Below are 19,967 nucleotides of genomic sequence, written 5' to 3' on the forward strand. Positions count from 1 at the left end.
TATTGGAGAGAAAAGGGGGCGGCCATGACTGTTTTTCTTGTTTTAATTCTTACGTAAAGGTTTATTTTGGTGGTGGTGAATGTTTTGTCTGTCTTTAATTACAAAAAACACCTCTCTCTCTCTCTCTCTCTCTCTCTCTCTCTCTCTCTCTCTCTCTCCTTCTAACGTACAGTATATTCAACTCACCCCGTTAGGCAGGCCAGCTAGCGTGTCGTGCTGGCCTGACACACAATTGTTCACTGGTAGCAAATGTTCCTTTATTCTTAATTAAATGCCTATGTTATTATGGCAATTCGAGATGCAACAGTGACTCAAGACGCTATCCACACTATCCACATATTATGGCTCACTATCCACACTATCCACACCTTAGAATATACTACCCACACATTATAATGCACTATCCACACCTTACAATGCAGTATCCACACTTAAGAATGCATAACCCACACCCCACAGCGTATGATCCACAGCCCGTAAGGTACCTCGTTCATACTCCCCTCCACCCCCCCATCCGCACCATCCATCATCATCCACCCCCCTGGCCCACATCCGCACCTGCCGCCAGCCCACAACTCCCTCCTTCCACACACCACCAGGTTAAAACACACACACACACACACACACACACACACACACACACACACACACACATGGCGAGAGGTCCGAGTAGGCCCCATTCTGACCTAAACTATCTACTCTTGAACTGGGGTCCACTAAGACTGAGGCCCACTAAGACTGGAGGGGTCTAATAAGACCGAGGGGTCCACTAAGACTGAGGGGCCCACTAAGAATAAGGGGGTCCACTAAGACTGAGGGCTCACTAAGACTGAGGGCCCACTACACTGAGGGCCCACTAAGATCGAGGGTCCATCAAGACTGGGAGGGGCCCACTCAAGAATAAGGGGTCCACTAAGACTAAGGGCTCACTAAGACTGGAGGCCCACTAAGACTGGAGGGTCCACCAAGACTGAGGGGCCCACTGAAGACTGGAGGGGCCCACTCAAGACTGAGGGGCCCACTGAGACTGAGGGGTCCACTCAAGACTGAGAGGGGCCCACAAGACTTAGGGCCCATCAAGACTGAGGAGCCCATTAAGACTGAGAGGCCCACTAAGACTGAGGGGCCCACAAGACTGGGGCCCACTAAGACTGAGGTTCAAGACTGAGGGGTCCACTAAGACTGAGGCCTTAATAAGACTTAGGCCCACTAAGACCGAGGAGCTCATATTAAGACTGAGAGGCCCACTAAGACCGAGGGGCCCACTAAGACTGGGGGGGCCACTACATCGGAGGGTCCACCAAAACTGGGGGGGCCACTTCGTTCGAGGGCCCACTGCACTGAGGCCCACTAAGACTGGGGGGCCACTAAGACTGGGGCCACTAAGACTGGGGGCCTACTTTCAAGACTGGGGGCCACTTCAAGACTGAGTGCCCACCAAGACCCGGGAGGGCCCACTAAGACTGAGGCCCACTAAGACCGAGGGGTCCACTCAAGACTAGGGGCCACTAAGACTGAGGGCTGCCAAGACTGAGGCCCACCAAGACTGAGGGCCTCACTAAGACTGAGGGCCACAGAAGGCTGAGGGCCCACTTGCTGGGGGCCAAATGGAAGACTGAGGGGCCCACTAAGACTGAGGGGCCCACTAAGACTGAGGGGTCCACTAAGACTGAGGGGTCCACTAAGACTGAGGGGTCCACTGAGACTGAGGGGCTCATTAAAACTGAGGGGCCCACTAAGACTGAGGGGTCCACTAACACTGAAGGGCCCACTAAAACTGAGGGGTCCATTAACACTGAAGGGCCCATTAGAACTGAGGGGCCCATTAAAACTGAGGGGCCCATTAGAACTGAGGGGCCCATTTGGCCTGAAGGGCCTACACACACACACACACACGTAAAGTTTGGTACACTATTACAGCTGGGTGAAGTGGGGGGCTGCACCTGGCGCGAACCAGTGAACCAGAGCACAAGAGTCAAGCACTGTATCCACTCCCCCACGTCTTCTTAAGCTAAACTAACCTAACCTAACCTAACCTAACCTAACCTAAGCTAAACTAAATTAAGCTAAACTAACCTAACCTAAGCTAACCTAAGCTAAACTAAATTAAGCTAAACTAACTTAACCTAACCTAAACTAACCTAAGCTAACCTAACCTAACCTAAGCTAAACTAAACTAAACTAACCTAACCTAAGCTAAACTAAGCTAACCTAGCCTAAGCTAAACTAAGCCAACCTAACCTAAGCTAAACTAAATTAAGCTAAACTAACTTAACCTAACCTAAACTAACCTAAGCTAACCTAACCTAACCTAAGCTAAACTAAGCTAACCTAAGCTAAACTAAGGTCAAATGTTGTTAGTTTTTTTTTGCGGGGGGGAGCACTTGATGATAGCCAGCCCTCCCCTCCCCCCAGGTTATTTCACTTGATGATTTAACAACCTAACAGTACATGGAAAGTTAGGTTAGATTGTGGTTAGTTTTATGTTAGGTTTTGGTTAGTTTTATGTTTGGTTTTGGTTAGTTTTATGTTTGGTTTTGGTTAGTTTTATGTTAGGTTTTGGTTAGTTTTATGTTAGGTTTTGGTTAGTTTTATGTTAGGTTTTGGTTAGTTTTATGTTAAGTTTTGGTTAGTTTTATGTTAAGTTTTGGTTAGTTGTATGTTAGGTTTTGATTAGTTTATGTTAGGTTTGGTTGAGTGTCTTGGTAGGTTAGATTTTAGTTAGGTTTATATTAGGTTAAATTTAAGTTAGGTTAGGTTAGGATTTAATCTTAAAATAAATCCAATATCTTCTATCATAATAAAGAAAAACATTGTGGTTGTAAGAGCCAGGGGGAGGAGCCAGGGCCAGGGGAGCCAGGGAGCCAGAGGGCCAGAGGCCAGAGGAGCCAGAGGAGCCAGGGGAGCCAGAGGGGCCAGGGGAGCCAGAGAGCCAGGGACAGAGGCCAGAGGCCAGGGAGCCAGAGAGCCAGAGAGCCAGGGAACTAAATCAGTCAGTGTGCCAGAGGCGGTGGTAACCTGGTGCTGAAACAACTCACTTCTCTACCACCGGGACACACACTCGCTCCCCCCTCCCTCCTCCCTCCTGAATAACTAGCCCGGCAAATAACACCAATAGTCACTTGTTTTGATTTGCTATCGTGGAGAGGTTAGGTTAGGTTAGGCTGGTTTAGGTTTGGATAGGTTAGGTTAGGCTGGTTTAGGTTTGGATAGGTTAGGTTAGGCTGGTTTAGGGTTGGATAGGTTAAGTTAGGTTAGGTATTTTTAACGCCACCTAGTAAATATTATGATAACTTTGTCTATAATTTTTTCACAGGATGGGAATAATAGGATTATTTTTTGCTGGATAGAAACGAATATTCCGCGATTTGTTTACTTGTGACGTCACGATGTGTTGCGGGGGGTGTATACAGTGTTGCCACGTGTTAGTATCAGCTCCAGTGGTGACTTAAACAGCTTAGGTATTGTTATAGTGGAGGCCAGAGCTCCAGTGTTGATTAGTACCAGGAGGACCTAATAGTGCCTCAAGCTTCTTAACAAAGGCCAAAATATCTTACTTCAGCTACCGTGATGGTGAGTGGTGATGTGTGGTGTGGTGGTGGTTTGTGATGGTGAGTGGTGGTGTGTGGTGGTGGTGGTGTGTGCTGTTGTGTGGTGGTGGTGGTGTGTGGTGGTAGTATTGGTAGTGGTGGTAGGAGTGATAGTAGTGGTGGTGATGTTAGTGGTGGTAGGAGTGATGGTAGTGGTAGTAGTAGTGGTGGTGATGGTAGTGGTGGTAGCAGTGATGGTGGTGGTGGGTGAGGCAACAAGTGATGGTGATGATAGTGGTAATAGTGGTGGTGATGGTGATAGTGGCCGCGTTGACAATACAAACTAGAGTCATTACTATTACTACTATCATAACCACCACCTCTACTACTAATAGTTATGGTGGGTCCCATAGTCATGACTGCTAGTTAGGGGCAGTGTGGATACAGCACACTGAAAGCTACACTACACTAAACGTACGGTACACAAGGAGGCAGCATAACCGGTATTGCACTCAACCGCATTCATTTCCCCAAGTAGTAAACCTAACCTAACCTAACCTAACCTAACCTAACCATAACCTAACCTAACCTAACCCATTTATACAACTCTCTCTAACTCACAGTCAAAGTGCGACCGAAAACACCTAAAGAAACATCACTAACAAATAAATAAATAAATAAAAAACGGGAATAAGCCAACAAAAGAAACTTGTCAGGGCGGGACGGGGGAAGACTTGAGAATTTTGGCCAATTAGAGTGACTGTGGAGACCGAGAGTAGCCCCAGGGCCCCAGACGACCAGGGCTCCCAGATGGGCTAGGAGGAGAGGAAGGGAGAGAAGAAGTGGCGTGATGGCTTTAACGCTGCTCCTTAAATCTTAGGGGAGAACGAGGGAGGGAGGGAAGAGGGATGGGGGAGGTGGGGAATGGTTAGTGAGGGGAAGAGGGAGGAGAGGGTAGGTGAGAAGAGGAGGGATAGGAGGTGAAGGGGAGGGGAAGTTTGAGGGAGGGAAGAGGATGGGGATGGGATGCAGAGTGATGGTAAGAGGGAATGAGGGAGGAGAGTGAGGGGAAGGAGGTGAGAGGAGAAAAGGAGGTGAGAGGAGGGTGAGAGGAGGGAGGAGGGTGATTTTAAATACCATTTATTGACTTGAGGAATAGTTGAGGTGAAGGCAAGACGTCCTGGAGGAGGAGCCAGCAGGAGGGAGGAGAGAGAAGGGGGAGGGAAAGGAGGGGGAAGAGGAGGAGGGGGAAGAAGAGAGGAGAAAGAGGAGGAGGGCCTGTATTACAAGCTTATTGCCTCAGTGTTGGGGATAGGAAAGGCTGAATCAATGTAAGAGGAAAAGCTGCTGAACCTGGAGCCTGGGGGACCCGGTGAAGGGAGCCTATTGGGGGAGCCTGTAGGGGGAGCCTGTACGGGTAGACTCTGGGGGAGCCTGTGGGGGGAGTGAGCCTTTGGGGGAGAGAACCTGGCTAATGGTTAACAAATTTATTGACAAAACTTGGAGTACAGTTTGCCTATTGTAAGTAATTCAGTCAGGTCTTGGCACTGAGGGTGGTATCACTTCTCACTGCCACGCAGGACAGAGGTTCATACACAGTATAAGTAGATTCTATTTGAGGACTAATCAGTGTGGGGTAGCAGCAAGTTTTCGATAAACAGCAGGGATGTCATCAAGCACTCCTGATTCAATGTAGTAATTACATAGTTAATACCGTAGTTCATGTTACAATGCTACATGCCACACACCTCAGCCTTCTTAGGGTAAGGACGTGTGCAGTCGGCGCTGCCCGCTAACGCGGCCGTGGTCTCTTGACCATGGAGACAGCTGCCAGCCCGGTCTGTCGGGCTCTCCCCTTCCCCATCTCCTCCTTCCCATCTGGATTTATCAACAACCTCACACCAACAGTACAGTGCAAAGAGTGACGATTAACCCACAAGTGATATACAAAAGTGGCAATTTCAACTCGAAGGAAAAGCTCAAAAACACAGCAATACTGATTGTGGCTGAATCTAACCTGACCTGACCTCACGGCTTCACCTGACCTAACCTGAGGATGGAGCACACCTGCATTGCCCCAAGCTACTGTCCTGCACACATCCAGCCCATACGAGCACGAACTGATTGCTACAAGAACAGCCCAGTCCCAACCATTGTAAAAATTAGCAACACCTAATTATTATATGTCATATTTGTATCACTTATGTTACCTGTACATCATTTGTAAATCAAGAGACCCATTCCCCAATTATGTGATTATATATTTTCAGCCTTCCGGCTGCCATGCTCTTTCAATAAACCGTTAATTATTATTATTATTATTATTATTACAATTAGCCAGGTGGCCTGAAGTCTTTGACAGAGTCACATTCTTGTGTTCAAGTGTATACTTTAAAGGTTTATCACAAAGTTTACATGCTGAGTGTTCGGTATGGGTACAGCGTTACTAACTTGCCAGGTAGCCTAATTCTGGCCACGACTACATCACATTGTCTGGTTCTGTCTTATGCTGGCCATACCGGTACCTCTTGTCAAAATTTGTCATATTTACTAATGCTACAACTGTCAGTCTCTCTGCATTTCTCACTTCTTCTAGGTCAGAGTTCATGATTCTGACTTGAATGTTTTTAAGTACTGCATTGGACAGGCCAAGGTCACGGTCAACATTTCCTCTCTTACATGTCTCATTGGCCAGTCTATCAGCACGGTCATGGTACCTGATTCCAACATGGGACGGAATCAACACAAATTCAATGCGATAGTTGTTTTCCTGAGCTGTTATCACATTTCTTTTAATATCGCAAACAACTTTAGACATAAAACCTGACGGACTGTTTATTGCTATCAAAGCACTTTGAGAGTCACAGAATATCACCCCACCTCCATTTTCTTTAAGGTAGTCTGTGGCTAAGTGATTCCTATTAGCTCAGTGTGTTGTGCTGGCCCAGTTGTTCAGTCTTTGCCTGTTTGACACTATCATCTCCTTTTCTTTATATACTACAATTGCACAGCCTGTTCTACCTGTGTTTGTCTGCACAGAACCATCAGTAAAAGCATAACACTCACTTGATTTAATACTCTCTATGTGTCTGTTAATAGTTTCTAGTGTAACACATCTCATCACATCGGTGTTTAACATTTGCTTACTACCAACAGGAGTGTAACTAATAGGAACTGATATATCCAGCCAAGGAGGAATGTCATTAATGGGTTCGTCTGGGGTGATTGGGACATTCAGAGTCAAGAGATCTTACACTTTTATGAAGCCACGCCCCGGAATGGAGAGTCGGGGAGTACTAGAGTCCTCCCCCAACCGGGTGTTGGGGAGAGATAGCCAATCAGCCAGACGGTCACACAGACAGACAGACAGACAGACAGTGACAACCCTCACCTCCAGCCTGGCACTCACGGGATGCCACTATTTACTGGTTGACCAGACGAGAGCTGGCACCCGCATCCCACCCTCAACCCACCATGACACCCTGATGACACTTGCTGACACCCTGATGACACTCATGACACCCTGATGACACTCGTGACACCCTGATAGCTCACCTGGCACCCCTGATGACACTCGTGACACCCTGATGACCTCGTGACACCTTCATGACACTCGTGACACCCTGATATCACTCGTGACACCCTGATATCACTCTTGACACCTTGACGTCACTCTTCACACCCTGATGACACTGTTGACACGCCGATGTCACTCTTGACACTGACGTCACTCTTGACACCCTGACGTCACATGACACCCTGATGACACTCTTGACACCCTGATGACCTCGTGACACCTGATGACACTCTTGACACCCTGATGACCTCGTGACACCCTGATGACACTCGACACCTTGATGACACTCGTGACACCCTGATATCACTCGTGACACCCTGATATCCTCTTGACACCTTGACGTCACTCTTCACCCTGATGACACTCTTGACACCTGATGACACTCTTGACACTCTGACGTCCTCTTGACACCCTGATGTCACTCTTGACACTCTGACGTCACACTTGACACCCTGATGACACTCTTGACACCCTGATGACACTGTTGACCTCCGATGTCACTCGACACCCCTGACGTCACTCTTGACACCCTGATGACCTCTTGACCCTGGTGGCCTCTCTTGACACCTGATGACACTCTTGACACTCCTGACGTCCTCTTGACACCATGATGGCCTCTTGACACCTTGGTCACTCTTGACACCCTGTTGACCTCTTGACACCCCTGGTGGCCTCTTGACACCCCTGATGGCCTCTTGACACCCCGTGGCCTCTTGACGCTCTGACGTCCTCTTGACCTCACAATGACCTCAGCACCTTGACGTCACTCTTGACACCCTGATGACACTCTTGACACTCTGACGTCCTCTTGACACCCTGATGACCTCTTGACCTCTGACGTCACTCTGACACCATGATGACACCTCTTGACACCTTGACGTCCTCTTGACACCCTGATGACACTCTTGACCTCTGACGTCCTCTTGACACCCTGATGACACTCTTGACACTCTGACGTACTCTTGACACCCTGATGACACTCTTGACACCCAGGGTGTGTGTGTGTGTGTGTGTGTGTGTGTGTGTGTGTGTGTGTGTGTGCGTGTGCGTGTTAGTCCGACTGCATACCGAGACAGACAAGTGCCAACGCCGGAACAACGCTACCGCCGCCCCTCCCGCACTAGATGTAGCCCTCCACATGTGCAACATCTGTGAACGACTGTGCCGGTCCCGTATCGGCCTCTTTTGTCATACTCGAGTCTGAGTGACAGCCAAGTAGTAGCAGTAGTAGTCACTGAATGCCACATAGATCTGCGGCTCAACTAACTCAACACAGCTAGGATTGGTATTTATGTATTAGGATATTTGATATTAAGGTAATAAAATGGTGGCGAAGGTGTGGCTATGAGAGGAGGCTGGGGCCACGTTGAAAAAATAGTCGTAGTGTGTGTGTGTGTGTGTGTGTGTGTGTGTGTGTGTGTGTGTGTGTGTGTGTGTGTGTGTTGTGTGTGTGTGTAATCAGCAGTGATCTGACTAAAATTTTAAGAATAATATCAACAAAATCAACACCACAACACCACTACCACAACAACACCTCACCCACCACCACAACACCACCACCACAACACCACACCACAACACCACCACCACCACAACACCACAACCACCACAACACCACTACCACCACAACACCACCACCACAACACCTCACCACCACAACACCTCACCACCACAACACCAAACCACAACAACACCTCACCACCACAACACCACAACCACCACAACACCACTACCACAACAACACCTCACCACCACAACACCACACCACAACACCTCACCACCACAACACCAAACCACAACAACACCACCACCACAACACCTCACCACCACAACACCAAACCACAACAACATCTCACCACCACAACACCACCACCACAACAACACCCACCACCACAACACCACAACCACCACAACACCACTACACCACACCACCACACCCCACCACCCACAACACCTCACCACCACAACACCAAACCACACCACACCATACAACACTCACCACCACAACACCAAACCACAACAACATCTCACCACCAACACACTACAACACCACACACCACACCACACAACACCTCACCACCACAACACTCACCACCACAACACCACAAATCACCACAACACCACCACAACAACACTTCACCACCACAACACCTCACCACCACAACACCACCACACAACACCACCACCACAACAACACCTCACCACCACAACACCACCGCCACAACAACACCACAACACCACTACCACCACAACACCACTACCACAACAACACACCACCACCACAACACCACCACCACAACACCTCACCACCTCACCACCGCCATAACAACACTACACCACTAACATAATCAACACATAATCTCCCTCAGGTAAATAATTCAACGCAGGTGACTCTCCCGGATACTGGGTCAGGCTTGGCTAAATAAGGTCAAGGTCAGGGCTCAAGGTCAGAGGTCACAGGAAGCTTGACTGTCGAAAATTTAGACCCCTAGTGAGTCCTGTGGGAGGAGGAGGAGGAGGACGTGGGGAGAATGAAGAGAAGGGAAGGGCGGGGAGGTAAGAGGGAGAAAATAGAGGGAGGGAGGTAGGAGGAGAGGGGAGGGAAGGGAGGAGGGAGGGGTAGGGGGGAGGGGAGGGGCTGGGGAGGAGAGGGGAGGGCCGTGAGGGAGGGGTGGAGGGGAGGAAAGGGAGAGTTAGGAGGGAGGGAGGTTAGGGGAGGGGGAAGGGCCGCGGAGGGGAGGGGTAGGGAGGGAGGGAGGCCAGGGAGGGAAGGGCCATGGAGGGAGGGGAGGTCAGGAGGGAAGGGCTGTGGAGGAGGGAGGTCAGAAGGGAAGGGGAGGAAGGGTCATGGAGGGGGGTAGGGGAGGAGGGGAGGCTAGGGGAGGAAGGATCAGGAAGGGAAGGGAGGGAAGGGCTGGGTGGAGGGGAGGGGAGTGTCAGGGAGGGAAGGGCCCATGGAGGGGAGGGGGGCCAGGAGGGAAGGAGGGAAGGGCCATGGAGGGGAGGAGGGAGGGGAGGGGAGGGGAGGGGAAGGATCATGGAGGGGGGGGAGGAGGGAAGGGTCATGGAGGGGAGGGGAGGCCAGGGGAGGGAAGGGCTGGGGGAGGAGGGGGGAGGCCAGGGAGGGAAGGGTCATGGAGGGGAGGGGAGGTCAGGGGGAGGGAAGGGCTGCGGGGGAGGGGAGGGGAGGGAGTGTCTGGGAGGGAAGGGTCATGGAGGGGAGGGGAGGGGAGGGGAGTGTCAGGGAGGGGTCCAGGTGACCTAAGAGACTCGCTTTATATCGCTAATAGGCAACTCATATTGTACCATCTGGCCAAAATGGAGACAGGAGGCGGCGTGCCACATTGGCTGTCTAGGTGCGTTGGTAACTCTATACCTGCAAGGCCTATGTATACTGTATACCTGCACAGCATATGTATACTGTGTGGCGATCTGTGGTGTAATGGTCAGCATGCTCGCCTCGCAAGCGAGAGGACCCGGGTTTGATCCTCGGGCAGGGTGAAACTATGGGCAAGTTTCTTTACGCCATTTGCCTCTGTCTACCCAGCAGTAATTGGGAACCTGGATGTTAGTCGATTTGCGGATCATATTCCGGGGTAATGGTTAGCCAGTGCAGTTGACGAGTTGTCCGGTCTTCTCGGACTATTCCTTGACACTGCGTCATGCAGCTCGTTAACCTAGCGTGTGGTTGTTGTGTTGGCGACAGCTTCTACACCTTAAGCAAATTCACGCCTAGGTGGCCTTTGGGCGGGCCATCCTCGTTACACGAGGGGCAACCATTATTTACACTGCATACCTGGAGTCGGTGCAGCGAAGAATGACGAAAATGATTCCGGGACTTAAGAAACTTTCCATATCAAGATAGATTAAATAAACTAGACGTGCATTCCCTAGAAAGATGAAGAGTGCGGGGAGATATAATAGAAGTATTTTTTTTTTACGGGTATTAGCCCACCCGGGCACAGGTCACTCACCCACATCAGGGCCTGGGGGGGCGAAAATATAATAATAATAATAATAATAATAATAATAATAATAATAATAATAATAATAATAATAATAATAATAATAATAATAAACCATATAGAAATACAAAAATGAATAAAAACAAAAGTGAGAAACAATATATGTATGTTGTTTTGTCAATAGTAAGTGAAACAATTGAGACCCTGCAATTGTGTGTAAATAAGACAGAAAGGAATCAATAAAGGAGATATAGATTAAGTTCTTATAATATCCGAGCAGGATAGGACTCCTAGCAACGGATTTAAGTTGGATAAGCTTAGGTTTAGGAGGGAGATAGGAAGGAACTGGTTCACAAATAGGGTGGTGGACGAGTGGAACAAGCTTAGCAACTTTGTAGTAAGTGCTGGGACGCTGGTAAGTTTCAAAAGGAGGCTAGATAGATTCATGGATGATAGAGAGTGGTAGTAACTCTCGACAGGAGCTGCCATGCACAGGCCAACCGGCCTATTGCAGACTCCATATTTTCTTATGTACTGTATACCTTCACGGCTTAAGTATACTGTATACCTTCACGGCTTAAGTATACTGTATAGTATACAGTATACTTAAGCCGTGAAGGTATACAGTGTATACCTTCACGGCTTAAGTATACTGTATACCTGCACGGCTTATGTATACATAGCTACACGGACTATGTATACCAATATATATACACATGTATATATGTAATAAAAGGAATAGTAAATTTATACGAAGTTTTTACCATCTCACCAACAGGGTCTACAGAAGGTGGGATGACCTGAAGAATAGACACCCCAGCTTATTTCACCTGAAGATTAATCAAACTAACCAAACCTAACCTAACCAAACCTAACCTAACCTAGCCTAACCTAGCCTAACCTAACCTAACCTAACCTAGCCTAGCCTAACCAAACTAACCTAGCCTAGCCTAACCTAACCTAGCCTAACCCACAGTGATTAAAAACACAGTGAAGTTATCCAGTCAATGATTTCAAAGTCAAATGGAAACGAAACAAGACCAATCCCTGGGAGTCTATGGTCACCTGGGAGTGTATGGTCACCTGGGAGTGTATGGTCACCTGGGAGTCTATGGTCACCTGGGAGTGTATGGTCACCTGGGAGTGTATGGTCACCTGGGAGTCTATGGTCACCTGGGAGTGTATGGTCACCTGGGAGTGTATGGTCACCTGGGGTCTATGGTCACCTATGGTCACCTATGGTCACCTGGGAGTCCTGTGGTGGTCCTGGGGGTGGTATGGTCACCTGGGAGGGTATGGAGTCTATGGTCACCTGGGGAGTCTATGGTCACCTGGGGTCTATGGTCACAGTCATGGTCACCTGGGGAGTGTATGGTGTTACGAACCCCTCCACCCAGCACTACGAAGCACGCCATCTATTGTCCTGATCTACCTACCCAGCACCACGAGCAACGCCATCTAGGGACGAGACACGAGTATGACTCGTCTTAGTTACCACTCCGAGGTTTCCCTTCTCCATATCCTGGGTGTCACTCTAGATTGTTTTATGTTTATTAATATGTATATACTGTTAATGTTTAGGTTAAGTTTGGTTAAGGGTAATTTATAAGCTGAATATTTTGTTAAGGATTTATGGTACTCTATTATATACAACGAAACTCGCATCCTTTGTCTACCCTTTTATAGTCCGATTGTCTTTGTTAATTTATATGTTGTATTAACTCCCCACGTCCACTTGCTTCAAGATTGTTTTTATGTTATTAATATGTATATACTCGTTAATGTTTAGGGGTTAAGTTTGGTTAAGGGTAATTTATAAGCTGAATATTTTGTTAAGGGATTTATGGTACTCTTATTATATACAAATTAAAAACTCGCATCCTTTGTTCACCCTTTTATAGTCCGATTGTCTTTTGTTTTGAGTTTTTATTGTTGTTACCTGTTGGGATTCGTAGACGTATAACTATATTCTAAATCCCCAACTCGTAACAAATGGCGACTGCATTATATCACGACCTTAAGTACCATATTCCTTCCCTCCTTTTGTTACTTCAGTGTTAATTATTCCTCCCAGTCACTTTGTCTACAATTGCTTTTACGGTAGTTTAAAGTTTCTTCATATGTGTGTGCATATATTGGTATTATCGTATAGTAAGAGGACAGACGTAGTGGATATTAGGGTTCCAAGTGTCATAAGGCTTACCTGTTATTACAATGTGGCAGTTGTGTGTGTAGTAAGTCTTATCGAGTGTTGGGAAGAATCCGGATCTGTTTAATGCCGTACCCTACTCCAGAGTAGGCTGTTCCATAGTCACTAGTTTAGGGGTAGAAGTGATATCTTGGGACGCCCCGCTCTACCAGGACCCCATAATTATAAAGCCCCAATTATTGTTCTTCTCATTATCTCATTCAGGGTCAATCATACCATTTATCAGGGTTGTTAATCCGGATCTTTTATATTAATGCCGTAATACGCTCCTACCTCTTTCAAGTATATCAGGGTTAATAACCGGGATCTTTATATTTATGCCGTAATACGCCCTACCTCTCTTTCTGTTCTTATCCTTATCTATGATCTTCTCAGAAGAACAATAATCATAAGTGTAATTTCCTAGGTATAACTTCTTGGTTAGTTTTTTGGATCTTTCTGGTTATCCCTTGCCGTGATATTTTCTAGGGTTATCCACTTATCTTATCTTTTGGACCATTAGTTAATTTATCTCTATTTTTCTTAACAATGGCCACCCTTAGGTTTTGATCTCCAGGATTTTATTGAAAATCCTTCCGTAGCTAAATTACGCCAGCAATATCTGCTGGAAGAAAGAATGAGAAATAGCCAACTATTATAATATCCCATTTTCACAGCAACTGACTAAGGAAATACAAAAAAATCATGTGATTGAAGTGTTGGTTCAACAAGAAGTTTTAAAAGAACTGGCTGTTGACAGATTAACGCCCATGTCCAAGAAACTTCAACCACTATCCACCACCCTCCTCACTCAGAAGTTGCCTCAGGTCTGGCTAGCCTCAAGAAGAAACGCAAACGGAATAGACGCCTTAGAACTAGAACGAGCTAGGTTCGAGTTCCAAATCAAAAATGAAAGAACTAGAGTTGGAACAGGCCAAGTTGGAGCAAAAGTTGGAGCATGAGGGAAGGTCGGAACAGGCCAAGTTGGAGCATGAGGAAATGATGGAACGGGCCAAGTTGGAGCAGGAGGTTAGACTGAAAGAACTACAGGTAAGAGAGATAGAAGTCACCTTAACATCGGAGTTTAGATCAAAAGAAGTGGCATTAAGAGAGAAACTAGCTGCTTTTAACCCTGCTACTGCTTCTTCCCTTGTTCACGGGTTTGATGAATCCGATATGGACGGGTCATTTAGGACTTTTGAGAAAATAGCCGGGAAGAATGAGTGGCCAAAGGACCAGTGGGTGTCAGTGTTAGTTCCTAAATTATATGGTAAGGCTCGTAGAGTTTATAACTGTTTAGACCAGACTGATGACTATGATAACGTAAAAAAGAATATCCTCACCTCATATGCTATCACGCCAGATGGATACCGGCAGAAGTTTCGTAAACTAACCAAACCATTTTCCCACACCTTTGTTGAGTTTGCTCAAGAAAAGCTTAGGTTTTTTAAGAAGTGGTTAGAGGCTACAGAGACCTCCACATTTCAGGATTTGTTAAACTTGGTAGTCCTGGAGGAGTGGAAGAGCAAGATACCATTTCACATCTTGAAGCATGTGGAGGAGCGTGGAGAGGTTAATTTAGGGCGTGCGGCTGAGCTGGCTGATGCGTACGCCTTGCTGGTGGAGTCACTGGGCAGTAGGGAACGTGGTACTTTCCGCATGTTAGGTCCTCCTCTGATGATAACCTTGGGACGTGAGTGGTAGGTCGAAAGGTCCCACACCTACTCCCCCCGATGCAACCAAGCTTACTTGTTCTTACTGTAAAAACCCAGGCCATACGATCCAGACTTGTAAACACCCAAAGTGTCGAATTGCTAAAAGTAGTTCCCTGGATCCCAAATCCAAACCAATAGCAAACACCAATGTGGAAAGGCCCCATCAGGATCTCTTCTCTTCATTCACCTATGAGGGAAAAATTTCAATCATAGAGGGGTCTCGTTCTTTCCCTATTCGTATACTACGTGATACGGGCGCAGCACAAACTATCCTCCTGTTTAACGTCATTCCTGATATATCTACCGCATTTACTAATGAGAGTGTTCTAATTTCGGATCTCTCATCCCATTCTTCCTATCCTTTAGCTAAAGTACACCTCCAATGTCCCTTGATTACTGGGGAAGTGCAAATAGCCATAAGGAAAGACCCAATGCCTGTGTGCGGCATTCATTTATTATTGGGTAATGACTTGGTAGGAGACCTAGTGGTTCCTAACATAAAGACAGTCGACTCTCCCTTACCTGTCAACTCCACCACTGACCTTAAAGAAACTATTCCTCATCCTTTCCCATCTTGTGCTGTCACCCGGTCACAGAGTGTGCGAAATGGGCCCTCTTCATCTAAAACCACCTCTAATATCTTCCTACCCACAGAAGATCTGTACAATAAGACCATTAGTAAGGATGAGCTCGTTAAAGCCCAACAATCTGATCCTTCTTTGAATAAACTTCACCCTGCAGCAGTTGAGGGTAAAGATTTTAACACCCTTCCGTGTTTTTATTATCATGAAGGGGTTTTGATGAGGGCCTATAGGCCCCCTGAGCTTGCCCAGCTAGACACGTGGTCTGAAATACATCAAGTGGTAATTCCCACCTCAGTCAGACCAGCATTAATTGCCCTTGCCCATGATGGTATTTCAGGACATTTGGGAATCCTGAAAACATATAAAAAGCTCCACCAACACTATTATTGGCCTGGACTTAGGAAGGATGTGTCAAAATACCAAAAATCTTGTCATATTTGTCAAATGGTAGGAAAACCAAATGAAAGTATACCAGCAGCTCCCATTAAGCCCATCCCAGTATTTTCTACACCATTTGAAAAGATTGTTGTGGATTGTGTGGGCCCATTACCAAAGACTAAGAAGGGAAATCAATTCCTGCTCACAGTTATGGATACCAGTACACGTTATCCTGAGGCTTTTCCCCTTAAAAGCATCACTTCAAAAAACGTAATCAAACATCTTTTGCACCTTTTCACTTCAGTGGGCATTCCTAAAGAGATCCAATCCGATCAGGGCACCAATTTTACGAGCAATCTTTTCAAACAGGTGATGAAAGACCTCAGTGTGGACCATTGTACATCTTCGGCTTACCACCCACAATCCCAAGGTTGCTTGGAACGGTTCCATCAAACTTTCAAATCAATGCTCAAAAAATACTGTATAGAACACCAAAAGGAATGGGATGAAAGCATAGACTTGTTGCTCTTTGCCATCAGGGAATGTCCCCAGGAGTCATTGGGTTTCTCCCCGTTCGAGTTACTATATGGGAGACAAATTAGGGGACCCCTTAAAATAGTAAAGGAGCTGTGGTTTGACACTCCATCTATTAAGCCCGCAACAGTTTCCCAATACATTGACACTTTAAGGGACAAATTAACTGAAGTCCGAACCATTGCTCAGTCAAACTTAAAAAAAGTCCAAGAAAAAATGGTGAAGTCCCAACCTAAATTAGTTAGAAAGATCATTTTCTCCAGGTGACAAAGTGTTACTCTTTTCTACCCATTCCAGGCTCTCCCTTAAAGCAAGTTTTCTACTGGTCCCTATATAGCTGTTAATAAACTATCTCCTCTCAACTATATAGTCCATACTCCTGATCGCAGAAAAAGATTCACAACTTGTTCACATTAATTCATGAAACTTTACCTACTCCAGGCAGTCAGAGGAAGACATCCCAGAGGCTATAAGTCAACCTGTATTGTATACGGTTTTGCTTCAGCCGGAGCCGGAGACAGATGACATGGACCTATTGGAGAATTTAGACTTCCTCTACCTAAAGAAAACCCCATAATAGTCACATACTGGGTCAACTTGATGAGTATTTTCTGTTCTGAATCCATCTCTCACAAAAAGATCTCACTAGTTATTATCAACATTTCCTAAAGTCACGTCAGGCCCTCCCAGGTTTTTAACATACTTAAACATGATATTAAGCTAATCTCAGATGATGCCAACCCATTAGGCAATCAGCCTATCGACTAAATCCACAAAAAAAGAGATTATGAAAAAGGAGTAGATTTTTTTTGTTAAAACATAACTTAGGCTGGGAGCTTCAGTACCCCCCTGGCTTCACCTTGCCTTCTCATTCCAAAACCCGATGGTACCCTGTTTCTGTACCGATTATCGTAAAGTGAACCAGGTCACTGTCTCAGACTCGTACCCTTTACCTTGATTGAAGATATAATAGACAGTAGGCTAAAGCAAATTTATCAGTACGGTGGACTTGGCTTGAAAGGATATTATCAAGGGACTCACGGATAGGGCCAAAATAATCTCGGCATTTATAACTCCATTTGTCTTTTTTTCAATATTTGGTTATGGCGTTTGGCTTTTCTAATGCTCCGGCCACATTCCAGAGGGCCATCAACTTCCCTAATTCAGGACCTAGGTGGGACGTCTGCCTGTACCTGATGACCTGGTGGTGGTGTCGAATAGCTGAATGATCTGGTGTTTGAGAGATTGTTTGCACGACTGCAAGAGACCGATTCACCATAAACCTGGCTAATCTGCTTTTGGCCGGGCCTCAGTGACTTACCTGGGACATATCGTTGGGCATGGTATGGTGAGACCCAAGGATGCAAACGTTAAAGCCATCTTGTCCTTCCCCACTCCAAGGACGAGGAAGGAACTAATGCGCTTCCTGGGGATGTGCGGCTACTACCGTTGGTTCTGCAGTAACTTCTCCAGCGTGGCCGGACCCCTCACAGACCTTACCAGTTCTGCGGTTCCTTACATCTGGAACCAGAGGTGCGACCAGTCTTTCCACCGCCTCAAAGCCTTCCTTGCCTCCAAGCCTGTAGTCCACCCACCTGACTACACCTTGCCCTTCCATCTGCAAATCGACGCTAGCGGTGTCGGAGTGGGGGCTGTGCTCCCACAACCCGACCCAACCACTGATGTCCTTCACCCTGTGGCATACTACTCCGCCAAGTTGACAAAACATCAGACCAACTACTCGACCATAGAGAAGGAGGCCCTGGCTCTGGTGTTGGCAATAAAGAAGTTTGAATGTTACCGTCTTGCTCACAAACAACCCTTCTAGTCTTCACCGACCATAACCTACTCACGTTCATCCAAACCAACAAGACCTCCAACCAGCGAATCCGCCGCTGGGCTCTCCTCACCCAGCCCTATAATCTACAAGTCCGGCACATAAAGGGGGTCGATAACCTGATTGCAGACTCCTTATCCCGAGCTCCAGTGGAAATGCAGCAGCTACTCTCCAGATGCACCAGTTGATCACCTCCTTCGCGCCAGCGCTACGGAGGTCTTTGGAGGGGGGGTGTTACGAACCCCTCCACCCCGCACTACGAACCACGCCATCTATTGTCCTGATCTACCTACCCAGCACCCCGAGCAACGCCATCTAGGGACGAGACACGAGTATGACTCGTCTTAGTTACCACTCCGAGGTTTCCCTTCTCCATATCCTGGGTTGCGTCACCTCCTCAGTCTTCTTTGTCAGCTCCAATTCGAGGAGAGGGCACTTGGCTCTGGGAAGTGACCACAGGATCATCTAACCTCTAAACCTACGTGCAGTGACTACCTACCGTCTTCTACAATACTCAGCCTTACTCGTCAGCCATCTCAGCTCCTCACTTAAGTACTTATATGTTGTATTAACTCCCCCACGTCCACTTGCTTCAAGATTGTTTTATGTTTATTAATATGTATATACTGTTAATGTTTAGGTTAAGTTTGGTTAAGGGTAATTTATAAGCTGAATATTTTGTTAAGGGATTTATGGTACTCTATTATATACAACGAAAACTCGCATCCTTTGTCTACCCTTTTATAGTCCGATTGTCTTTGTTTTTTTGTTGTTGTTACCTGTTGGGATCTGGGTAGACGTATAACTATATTCTAAATCCCCAACTCGTAACAATGGTCACCACCTGGAGTCTATGGTCACCTGGGGTCTATGGTCACCTGAGGTCTATGGTCACCTGGGAGTCTATGGTCACCTGGGAGTCTATGGTCACCTGGGGTGTATGGTCACCTGGGGTCTATGGTCACCTGGGGTCTGGTCACCTGGGGTCTATGGTCACCTGGGGTGTATGGTCACCTGGGGTGTATGGTCACCTGGGGTCTATGGTCACCTGGGGTCTATGGTCACCTGGGAGTGTATGGTCACCTGGGGTCTATGGTCACCTGGGGTCTATGGTCACCTGGGAGTGTATGGTCACCTGGGGTGTATGGTCACCTGGGGTGTATGGTCACCTGGGGTCTGGTCACCTGGGGTGTATGGTCACCTGGGGTGTGGTCACCTGGGGTCTATGGTCACCTGGAAGTGTATGGTCACCTGGGGTGTGGTCCCTGGGAGTCTATGGTCACCTGGGGTCTATGGTCACCTGGGGTGTATGGTCACCTGGGGTCTATGGTCACCTGGAGTCTATGGTCACCTGGGGTGTGGTCACCTGGGAGTCTGGTCACCTGGGGTGTATGGTCACCTGGGGTGTGTGGTCACCTGGGAGTCTATGGTCACCGGGGTTTGGTCACTTGGGTCTATGGTCACCTGGGGTGGTCACCTGGGGTGTATGGTCACCTGGGGTGTATGGTCACCTGGGGTGTGGTCACCTGGGGTCTTGGTCACCCGGGGTGTATGGTCATGGGGTCTGGTCACCTGGGGTGTATGGTCACCTGGGAGTCTGGTCACCCGGGAGTGTATGGTCACTTGGGGTCTATGGTCACCTGGGGTGTATGGTCACCT

General features: G+C 47.4%; 1 protein-coding gene across 1 annotated transcript in view; it reads right to left on the reverse strand.

Annotated features, from left to right (window-relative positions):
- Positions 1-918: 918 nt before the first annotated feature.
- LOC121854570 (mucin-2-like) overlaps positions 919-19,967 on the reverse strand; it is a 123,046-nt gene continuing 103,997 nt past the window's right edge. The window contains exons 10-11 of the mRNA XM_042349247.1: positions 1,542-1,813; positions 919-1,118 (exon numbers count right to left, since the gene is read on the reverse strand). Coding sequence (XP_042205181.1) covers positions 919-1,118; positions 1,542-1,813 — 472 coding nt within the window. The remainder of the gene's footprint in view (positions 1,119-1,541; positions 1,814-19,967) is intronic.

Source organism: Homarus americanus, unplaced genomic scaffold, assembly GCF_018991925.1.
Source record: "Homarus americanus isolate GMGI-L3 unplaced genomic scaffold, GMGI_Hamer_2.0 scaffold31821, whole genome shotgun sequence".
Lineage (NCBI taxonomy): Eukaryota > Metazoa > Arthropoda > Malacostraca > Decapoda > Nephropidae > Homarus > Homarus americanus.